This window comes from Anomaloglossus baeobatrachus, chromosome 2 (assembly GCF_048569485.1).
Source record: "Anomaloglossus baeobatrachus isolate aAnoBae1 chromosome 2, aAnoBae1.hap1, whole genome shotgun sequence".
In the NCBI taxonomy this organism is placed as follows: domain Eukaryota; kingdom Metazoa; phylum Chordata; class Amphibia; order Anura; family Aromobatidae; genus Anomaloglossus; species Anomaloglossus baeobatrachus.
In genome coordinates this window covers 391,502,344-391,514,640 of record NC_134354.1, presented here as the reverse complement: position 1 = coordinate 391,514,640, position 12,297 = coordinate 391,502,344, and the positions used below count along the sequence as shown (strand labels likewise).

General features: G+C 50.4%; 1 protein-coding gene across 5 annotated transcripts in view; it reads right to left on the bottom strand.

The window, feature by feature from the left end:
- INPP5B (inositol polyphosphate-5-phosphatase B) overlaps positions 1-12,297 on the bottom strand; it is a 207,234-nt gene that overhangs the window by 106,269 nt on the left and 88,668 nt on the right. The window contains exon 1 of one of the 5 annotated variants that reach the window (XM_075336063.1): positions 922-1,010. The exons of the other annotated variants lie outside the window; for them this stretch is intronic. Within the exon in view, the coding sequence (XP_075192178.1) occupies positions 922-958 (37 nt within the window). The 5' untranslated portion in view covers positions 959-1,010. Of the gene's footprint in view, positions 1-921; positions 1,011-12,297 lie in introns of those variants that run through there. 5 annotated transcript variants of the gene reach the window in all.

The window sequence follows — 12,297 nt, the reverse complement described above, 5'->3', positions numbered from 1 at the left end:
GGCATTTTCCTCCAGAGTCCAGGTAAAATTATCCAAAGTGCAATCCGATGTGACGGGCTTTCACCATCTGGGGTTACATATGACATCCCCCTAAAAAATAGGATTCAAGTGAACCTTGAAGGACCGAAGCTGCTGCTACATGTGAAAAGTGCAATAACCGCTTTGTACATCTTTTCAGACTACGTTTCAGCTAACATCTGAGAAGATGGAGACTTTCAGAAAGGCCAGAGTTCAATCAACGACACTGGTGTCATAGCAGCTCCATCGGGGGTTTGTCAGAATCCCACCTTTAGGTGAGGGGGAGAATCAAGACCTAGAAGAACCTTGTAGATGGCCCATCCCAGTAAAGGAATAAATAAAGGATTTCTGTGCGGTCTTTCCCACCTCTGGCCTGGCTCTACATACACCGTACATGAGGCATCATGACACGTCTAGGATCATTTTTGTTACCATATCTCTGTGGAGCTGCACCTGGTCCTGAATACACTATACTCCCAGCTTGTACAGCGTCTCCTTTCTCACCAGGTCATAATAAAGGTTATTTTTTTCGGTGCGCCATTTACGCCTTACAGTGCCCTCTAGCGAGAAGATAATGTCATTACCAGTCTCAGGAGTGAATGAAGTGGCTTCCTCAGGGGTGGGGACGTCACAAGGAAATACAGGACCTCCGGGAAGGACTCCACTTATACAGTATTATTGCAGCACTACCAGGCATGTGCCAGCCATACAATCCACAACTCTTATTTATAGCATGCGCCATGTATTGCTGCTGTCTACATTCTTAGTAATGTAGGTCAGTCTGTATAGTGATGCACAGAAGAGTCACTACATAGCAAAGTAACCCTGACAGGAAACAATGCTGGAGAAAACCAGCTACAAATGCGGCGCCTGGAGCACCAGACACCACTACAGCGCCTGTACCTGCACCGCCGAGCTCCGTCCCCCGGGCAGCAGACATCGCCACTGCGCTTCCTGCCTTTCTGTCAGCGAACCCTGCCTGTCACCCATGGCTACCACCGGCCAATCAGCGCCAACACCCACCCTGACTCCGCCCAGCCAATCACACCTGCTGCTCTGGACAGAGGCTTGACACGCTTGTGTGTGGTGAAGTTAGGAAGGATGACCACGTGACTGCGCTCAGCATGGCCTCCTCAGCTATACTAGGCTGCCCTGCCTATGTAATGTTCCGTATGTCCTGCAGACTACACAGCCTCCTATAGGCAGGCATAGTGCAGTGCGGGGTGCACACGGGGGTTGAGGTCTGCTGTAGGGGGTTAAGGCACTGCTGTGTACGCGCACCGGCGGAGGGACTGTACAGTGTACGGGCACGAAACGGGGGCGGGCAACTGATGTTTACAGTGAGGGGGACTCGGGGAGACCCTGTTGTGTGCGGGCACAGGAGCAGTGCACTAGTGCAGTGCTGTGTGCGGGCACGGGGGACAGTACAGTGTATGGGCATGGCGGGGCACTGCTGTGTGCGGGCACAGTATACGGAGGGAGGGCACTACTGTGCGCATGGGGGCAGTGCAGTGTTGTGTGCCGGCACGGGGGACAGTACAGCGTATGGGTACGGCGGGGCACTGCTGTCTGGGGGCACAGGTGCAGAGTACGGAGGGGGGGGGCACTACTGTGCGCATGGGGGCAGTGCAGTGTTGTGTGCCGGCACGGGGGACAGCACAGTGTATGGGCATGAGGAGGGCACTGCTGTGTGCAGGCACGGTGAACAGTACAATATACGAGGACGAGGGGGGCACTGCTGTATGCGGTGCAGGCACGGAGGACAGTACGATCGAGGGGGGGGGGTGTCACAGCTGTGTGCAGGCACAGAATAATACAGAATAATGGGCACCGAATAGCCCTCCATACAGAATAATCTGCACCATATATCCCTCCATACAGAATAATGGGCGCCACACAGCCCTCCATACTGAATAATTTGCACCATATATCCCTCCATACAGAACAATGGGCCCACATAGTCCTCCATACAGAATAATGTCCCCCACATAGGCCTCCATACAGAATAATGGGCCCCACATAGGCCTCCATACAGAATAATGGGCCCCACATAGGCCTCCATACAGAATAATGGGCCCCACATAGCGCTCCATACAGAATAATGTCCCCCACATAGGCCTCCATACAGAATAATGTCCCCCACATAGGCCTCCATACAGAATAATGAGCCCCACATAGGCCTCCATACAGAATAATGGGCCCCACATAGGACTCCATACAGAATAATGGGCCCCACATAGGCCTCCATACAGAATAATGGGCCCCACATAGGCCTCCATACAGAATAATGGGCCCCACATAGGCCTCCATACACAATAATGGGCCCCACATAGCGCTCCATACAGAATAATGTCCCCCACATAGGCCTCCATACAGAATAATGGGCCCCACATAGCGCTCCATACAGAATAATGTCCCCCAGATAGGCCTCCATACAGAATAATGGGCCCCACATAGGCCTCCATACAGAATAATGGGCCCCACATAGCGCTCCATACAGAATAATGTCCCCCACATAGGCCTCCATACAGAATAATGTGCCCCACATAGCCCTCCATACAGAATAATGGGCCCCACATAGCGCTCCATACAAAATAATGGGCCCACATAGCGCTCCATACAGAATAATGTCCCCCACATAGGCCTCCATACAGAATAATGGGCCCCACATAGGCCTCCATACAGAATAATGGGCCCCACATAGCGCTCCATACAGAATAATGGGCCCCACATAGCGCTCCATACAGAATAATGGGCCCCACATAGGCCTCCATACAGAATAATGGGCCCCACATAGCGCTCCATACAGAATAATGGGCCCCACATAGCGCTCCATACAGAATAATGGGACCCACATAGGCCTCCATACAGAATAATGGGCCCCACATAGGCCTCCATACAAAATAATGGGCCCCACATAGGCCTCCATACAGAATAATGGGCCCCACATAGCGCTCCATACAGAATAATGTCCCCCACATAGGCCTCCATACAGAATAATGGGCCCCACATAGGCCTCCATACAGAATAATGGGCCCCACATAGGCCTCCATACACAATAATGGGCCCCACATAGCGCTCCATACAGAATAATGTCCCCCACATAGGCCTCCATACAGAATAATGGGCCCCACATAGCGCTCCATACATAATAATGTCCCCCACATAGGCCTCCATACAGAATAATAGGCCCCACATAGGCCTCCATACAGAATAATGGGCCCCACATAGCGCTACATACAGAATAATGTCCCCCACATAGGCCTCCATACAGAATAATGTGCCCCACATAGCCCTCCATACAGAATAATGGGCCCCACATAGCGCTCCATACAGAATAATGGGCCCACATAGCGCTCCATACAGAATAATGTCCCCCACATAGGCCTCCATACAGAATAATGGGCCCCACATAGGCCTCCATACAGAATAATGGGCCCCACATAGCGCTCCATACAGAATAATGGGCCCCACATAGGCCTCCATACAGAATAATGGGCCCCACATAGCGCTCCATACAGAATAATGGGCCCCACATAGCGCTCCATACAGAATAATGGGCCCCACATAGGCCTCCATACAGAATAATGGGCCCCACATAGCCCTCCATACAGAATAATGGGCCCCACATAGGCCTCCATACAGAATAATGGGCCCCACATAGCGCTCCATACAGAATAATGTCCCCCACATAGCGCTCCATACAGAATAATGGGCCCCACATAGCGCTCCATACAGAATAATGTCCCCCACATAGGCCTCCATACAGAATAATGGGCCCCACATAGGCCTCCATACAGAATAATGGGCCCCACATAGCGCTCCATACAGAATAATGTCCCCCACATAGGCCTCCATACAGAATAATGTGCCCCACATAGCCCTCCATACAGAATAATGGGCCCCACATAGCGCTCCATACAGAATAATGGGCCCACATAGCGCTCCATACAGAATAATATCCCCCACATAGGCCTCCATACAGAATAATGGGCCCCACATAGGCCTCCATACAGAATAATGGGCCCCACATAGGCCTCCATACAGAATAATGGGCCCCACATAGCGCTCCATACAGAATAATGGGCCCCACATAGGCCTCCATACAGAATAATGGGCCCCACATAGGCCTCCATACAGAATAATGGGCCCCACATAGCGCTCCATACAGAATAATGTCCCCCACATAGGCCTCCATACAGAATAATGTGCCCCACATAGCCCTCCATACAGAATAATGGGCCCCACATAGCGCTCCATACAGAATAATGGGCCCACATAGCGCTCCATACAGAATAATGTCCCCCACATAGGCCTCCATACAGAATAATGGACACCACATAGTCCTCCATACAGAATAATGGGCCCACATAGCCCTCCATACAGAATAATGGGCCCCACATAGCCCTCCATACAGAATAATGTGCTCCACATAGTCCTCCATACAGAATAATGTCCCCCACATAGGCCTCCATACAGAATAATGGGCCCCACATAGGCCTCCATACAGAATAATGGGCCCCACATAGCGCTCCATACAGAATATTGGGCCCCACATAGGCCTCCATACAGAATAATGGGCCCCACATAGGCCTCCATACAGAATAATGGGCCCCACACAGCGCTCCATACAGAATAATGTCCCCCACATAGGCCTCCATACAGAATAATGTGCCCCACATAGCGCTCCATACAGAATAATGTCCCCCACATAGGCCTCCATACAGAATAATGGACACCACATAGTCCTCCATACAGAATAATGGGCCCACATAGCCCTCCATACAGAATAATGGGCCCCACATAGCCCTCCATACAGAATAATGTGCTCCACATAGGCCTCCATACAGAATAATGGCCCCCACATAGCCCTCCATACAGAATAATGTCCCCCACATAGCCCTCCATACAGAATAATGTGCTCCACATAGCGCTCCATACAGAATAATGTCCCCCACATAGCCCTCCATACAGAATAATGTGCTCCACACAGCTGTGTGCAGGCACAGAATAATACAGAATAATGGGCACCGAATAGCCCTCCATACAGAACAATGGGCCCACATAGTCCTCCATACAGAATAATGTCCCCCACATAGGCCTCCATACAGAATAATGGGCCCCACATAGGCCTCCATACAGAATAATGGGCCCCACATAGCGCTCCATACAGAATAATGGGCCCCACATAGGCCTCCATACAGAATAATGGGCCCCACATAGGCCTCCATACAGAATAATGGGCCCCACATAGCGCTCCATACAGAATAATGTCCCCCACATAGGCCTCCATACAGAATAATGGGCCCCACATAGGCCTCCATACAGAATAATGGGACCCACATAGCGCTCCATACAGAATAATGTCCCCCACATAGGCCTCCATACAGAATAATGGGCCCCACATAGCGCTCCATACAGAATAATGGGCCCCACATAGGCCTCCATACAGAATAATGGGCCCCACATAGGCCTCCATACAGAATAATGGGCCCCACATAGGCCTCCATACAGAATAATGGGCCCCACATAGCGCTCCATACAGAATAATGGGCCCCACATAGGCCTCCATACAGAATAATGGGCCCCACATAGGCCTCCATACAGAATAATGGGCCCCACATAGCGCTCCATACAGAATAATGTCCCCCACATAGGCCTCCATACAGAATAATGTGCCCCACATAGCCCTCCATACAGAATAATGGGCCCCACATAGCGCTCCATACAGAATAATGGGCCCACATAGCGCTCCATACAGAATAATGTCCCCCACATAGGCCTCCATACAGAATAATGGACACCACATAGTCCTCCATACAGAATAATGGGCCCACATAGCCCTCCATACAGAATAATGGGCCCCACATAGCCCTCCATACAGAATAATGTGCTCCACATAGTCCTCCATACAGAATAATGTCCCCCACATAGGCCTCCATACAGAATAATGGGCCCCACATAGGCCTCCATACAGAATAATGGGCCCCACATAGCGCTCCATACAGAATATTGGGCCCCACATAGGCCTCCATACAGAATAATGGGCCCCACATAGGCCTCCATACAGAATAATGGGCCCCACACAGCGCTCCATACAGAATAATGTCCCCCACATAGGCCTCCATACAGAATAATGTGCCCCACATAGCGCTCCATACAGAATAATGTCCCCCACATAGGCCTCCATACAGAATAATGGACACCACATAGTCCTCCATACAGAATAATGGGCCCACATAGCCCTCCATACAGAATAATGGGCCCCACATAGCCCTCCATACAGAATAATGTGCTCCACATAGGCCTCCATACAGAATAATGGCCCCCACATAGCCCTCCATACAGAATAATGTCCCCCACATAGCCCTCCATACAGAATAATGTGCTCCACATAGCGCTCCATACAGAATAATGTCCCCCACATAGCCCTCCATACAGAATAATGTGCTCCACACAGCTGTGTGCAGGCACAGAATAATACAGAATAATGGGCACCGAATAGCCCTCCATACAGAACAATGGGCCCACATAGTCCTCCATACAGAATAATGTCCCCCACATAGGCCTCCATACAGAATAATGGGCCCCACATAGGCCTCCATACAGAATAATGGGCCCCACATAGCGCTCCATACAGAATAATGGGCCCCACATAGGCCTCCATACAGAATAATGGGCCCCACATAGGCCTCCATACAGAATAATGGGCCCCACATAGCGCTCCATACAGAATAATGTCCCCCACATAGGCCTCCATACAGAATAATGGGCCCCACATAGGCCTCCATACAGAATAATGGGCCCCACATAGCGCTCCATACAGAATAATGTCCCCCACATAGGCCTCCATACAGAATAATGGGCCCCACATAGCGCTCCATACAGAATAATGGGCCCCACATAGGCCTCCATACAGAATAATGGGCCCCACATAGGCCTCCATACAGAATAATGGGCCCCACATAGGCCTCCATACAGAATAATGGGCCCCACATAGCGCTCCATACAGAATAATGTCCCCCATATAGGCCTCCATACAGAATAATGGGCCCCACGTAGCGCTCCATACAGAATAATGTCCCCCACATAGGCCTCCATACAGAATAATGGGCCCCACATAGGCCTCCATACAGAATAATGGGCCCCACATAGCGCTCCATACAGAATAATGTCCCCCACATAGGCCTCCATACAGAATAATGTGCCCCACATAGCCCTCCATACAGAATAATGGGCCCCACATAGCGCTCCATACAGAATAATGGGCCCACATAGCGCTCCATACAGAATAATGTCCCCCACATAGGCCTCCATACAGAATAATGGGCCCCACATAGGCCTCCATACAGAATAATGGGCCCCACATAGCGCTCCATACAGAATAATGGGCCCCACATAGGCCTCCATACAGAATAATGGGCCCCACATAGGCCTCCATACAGAATAATGGGCCCCACATAGCGCTCCATACAGAATAATGTCCCCCACATAGGCCTCCATACAGAATAATGTGCCCCACATAGCCCTCCATACAGAATAATGGGCCCCACATAGCGCTCCATACAGAATAATGGGCCCACATAGCGCTCCATACAGAATAATGTCCCCCACATAGGCCTCCATACAGAATAATGGACACCACATAGTCCTCCATACAGAATAATGGGCCCACATAGCCCTCCATACAGAATAATGGGCCCCACATAGCCCTCCATACAGAATAATGTGCTCCACATAGTCCTCCATACAGAAAAATGTCCCCCACATAGGCCTCCATACAGAATAATGGGCCCCACATAGGCCTCCATACAGAATAATGGGCCCCACATAGCGCTCCATACAGAATAATGGGCCCCACATAGGCCTCCATACAGAATAATGGGCCCCACATAGGCCTCCATACAGAATAATGGGCCCCACATAGCGCTCCATACAGAATAATGTCCCCCACATAGGCCTCCATACAGAATAATGTGCCCCACATAGCGCTCCATACAGAATAATGGGCCCACATAGCGCTCCATACAGAATAATGTCCCCCACATAGGCCTCCATACAGAATAATGGACACCACATAGTCCTCCATACAGAATAATGGGCCCCACATAGCCCTCCATACAGAATAATGTGCTCCACATAGGCCTCCATACAGAATAATGGCCCCCACATAGCCCTCCATACAGAATAATGTCCCCCACATAGCCCTCCATACAGAATAATGTGCTCCACATAGCGCTCCATACAGAATAATGTCCCCCACATAGCCCTCCATACAGAATAATGTGCTCCACACAGCTGTGTGCAGGCACAGAATAATACAGAATAATGGGCACCGAATAGCCCTCCATACAGAATAATTTGCACCATATATCCCTCCATACAGAACAATGGGCCCACATAGTCCTCCATACAGAATAATGTCCCCCACATAGGCCTCCATACAGAATAATGGGCCCCACATAGGCCTCCATACAGAATAATGGGCCCCACATAGCGCTCCATACAGAATAATGGGCCCCACATAGGCCTCCATACAGAATAATGGGCCCCACATAGGCCTCCATACAGAATAATGGGCCCCACATAGCGCTCCATACAGAATAATGTCCCCCACATAGGCCTCCATACAGAATAATGGGCCCCACATAGCGCTCCATACAGAATAATGTCCCCCACATAGGCCTCCATACAGAATAATGGGCCCCACATAGGCCTCCATACAGAATAATGGGCCCCACATAGCGCTCCATACAGAATAATGTCCCCCACATAGGCCTCCATACAGAATAATGTCCCCCACATAGCCCTCCATACAGAATAATGGGCCCCACATAGCGCTCCATACAGAATAATGGGCCCACATAGCGCTCCATACAGAATAATGTCCCCCACATAGGCCTCCATACGGAATAATGGGCCCCACATAGGCCTCCATACAGAATAATGGGCCCCACATAGGCCTCCATACAGAATAATGGGCCCCACATAGGCCTCCATAAAGAATAATGGGCCCCACATAGGCCTCCATACAGAATAATGGGCCCCACATAGCGCTCCATACAGAATAATGTCCCCCACATAGGCCTCCATACAGAATAATGGGCCCCACATAGCGCTCCATACAGAATAATGTCCCCCACATAGGCCTCCATACAGAATAATGGGCCCCACATAGGCCTCCATACAGAATAATGGGCCCCACATAGCGCTCCATACAGAATAATGTCCCCCACATAGGCCTCCATACAGAATAATGTGCCCCACATAGCCCTCCATACAGAATAATGGGCCCCACATAGCGCTCCATACAGAATAATGGGCCCACATAGCGCTCCATACAGAATAATGTCCCCCACATAGGCCTCCATACAGAATAATGGGCCCCACATAGGCCTCCATACAGAATAATGGGCCCCACATAGCGCTCCATACAGAATAATGGGCCCCACATAGGCCTCCATACAGAATAATGGGCCCCACATAGCGCTCCATACAGAATAATGGGCCCCACATAGCGCTCCATACAGAATAATGGGCCCCACATAGGCCTCCATACAGAATAATGGGCCCCACATAGGCCTCCATACAGAATAATGGGCCCCACATAGGCCTCCATACAGAATAAAGGGCCACACATAGCGCTCCATACAGAATAATGTCCCCCACATAGGCCTCCATATAGAATAATGGGCCCCACATAGCGCTCCATACAGAATAATGTCCCCCACATAGGCCTCCATACAGAATAATGGGCCCCACATAGTGCTCCATACAGAATAATGTCCCCCACATAGGCCTCCATACAGAATAATGTGCCCCACATAGCCCTCCATACAGAATAATGGGCCCCACATAGCGCTCCATACAGAATAATGGGCCCACATAGCGCTCCATACAGAATAATGTCCCCCACATAGGCCTCCATACAGAATAATGGGCCCCACATAGGCCTCCATACAGAATAATGGGCCCCACATAGTCCTCCATACAGAATAATGTCCCCCACATAGGCCTCCATACAGAATAATGGGCCCCACATAGGCCTCCATACAGAATAATGGGCCCCACATAGCGCTCTATACAGAATAATGGGCCCCACATAGGCCTCCATACAGAATAATGGGCCCCACATAGGCCTCCATACAGAATAATGGGCCCCACATAGGCCTCCATACAGAATAATGTCCCCCACATAGGCCTCCATACAGAATAATGGGCCCCACATAGCGCTCCATACAGAATAATGGGCCCCACATAGCGCTCCATACAGAATAATGGGCCCCACATAGGCCTCCATACAGAATATTGGGCCCACATAGGCCTCCATACAGAATAATGGGCCCCACATAGCGCTCCATACAGAATAATGGGCCCCACATAGCGCTCCATACAGAATAATGGGCCCCACATAGGCCTCCATACAGAATATTGGGCCCACATAGGCCTCTATACAGAATAATGGGCCCCACATAGGACTCCATACAGAATAATGGGCCCCACATAGCGCTCCATACAGAATAATGTCCCCCACATAGGCATCCATACAGATTAATGGGCCCCACATAGCGCTCCATACAGAATAATGTCCCCCACATAGGCCTCCATACAGAATAATGGGCCCCACATAGGCCTCCATACAGAATAATGGGCCCCACATAGCGCTCCATACAGAATAATGTCCCCCACATAGGCCTCCATACAGAATAATGTGCCCCACATAGCCCTCCATACAGAATAATGGGCCCCACATAGCGCTCCATACAGAATAATGGGCCCACATAGCGCTCCATACAGAATAATGTCCCCCACATAGGCCTCCATACAGAATAATGGGCCCCACATAGGCCTCCATACAGAATAATGGGCCCCACATAGGCCTCCATACAGAATAATGGGCCCCACATAGGCCTCCATAAAGTATAATGGGCCCCACATAGGCCTCCATACAGAATAATGGGCCCCACATAGCGCTCCATACAGAATAATGTCCCCCACATAGGCCTCCATACAGAATAATGGGCCCCACATAGCGCTCCATACAGAATAATGTCCCCCACATAGGCCTCCATACAGAATAATGGGCCCCACATAGGCCTCCATACAGAATAATGTGCCCCACATAGCCCTCCATACAGAATAATGTCCCCCACATAGGCCTCCATACAGAATAATGTGCCCCACATAGCCCTCCATACAGAATAATGGGCCCCACATAGCGCTCCATACAGAATAATGGGCCCACATAGCGCTCCATACAGAATAATGTCCCCCACATAGGCCTCCATACAGAATAATGGGCCCCACATAGGCCTCCATACAGAATAATGGGCCCCACATAGCGCTCCATACAGAATAATGGGCCCCACATAGGCCTCCATACAGAATAATGGGCCCCACATAGCGCTCCATACAGAATAATGGGCCCCACATAGCGCTCCATACAGAATAATGGGCCCAACATAGGCCTCCATACAGAATAATGGGCCCCACATAGGCCTCCATACAGAATAATGGGCCCCACATAGGCCTCCATACAGAATAATGGGCCCCACATAGCGCTCCATACAGAATAATGTCCCCCACATAGGCCTCCATACAGAATAATGTGCCCCACATAGCCCTCCATACAGAATAATGGGCCCCACATAGCGCTCCATACAGAATAATGGGCCCACATAGCGCTCCATACAGAATAATGTCCCCCACATAGGCCTCCATACAGAATAATGGGCCCCACATAGGCCTCCATACAGAATAATGGGCCCACATAGCGCTCCATACAGAATAATGTCCCCCACATAGGCCTCCATACAGAATGATGGACACCACATAGTCCTCCATACAGAATAATGGGCCCACATAGCCCTCCATACAGAATAATGGGCCCCACATAGCCCTCCATACAGAATAATGTGCTCCACATAGTCCTCCATACAGAATAATGTCCCCCACATAGGCCTCCATACAGAATAATGGGCCCCACATAGGCCTCCATACAGAATAATGGGCCCCACATAGCGCTCCATACAGAATAATGGGCCCCACATAGGCCTCCATACAGAATAATGGGCCCCACATAGGCCTCCATACAGAATAATGGGCCCCACATAGCGCTCCATACAGAATAATGTCCCCCACATAGGCCTCCATACAGAATAATGTGCCCCACATAGCGCTCCATACAGAATAATGGGCCCACATAGCGCTCCATACAGAATAATGTCCCCCACATAGGCCTCCATACAGAATAATGGACATCACATAGTCCTCCATACA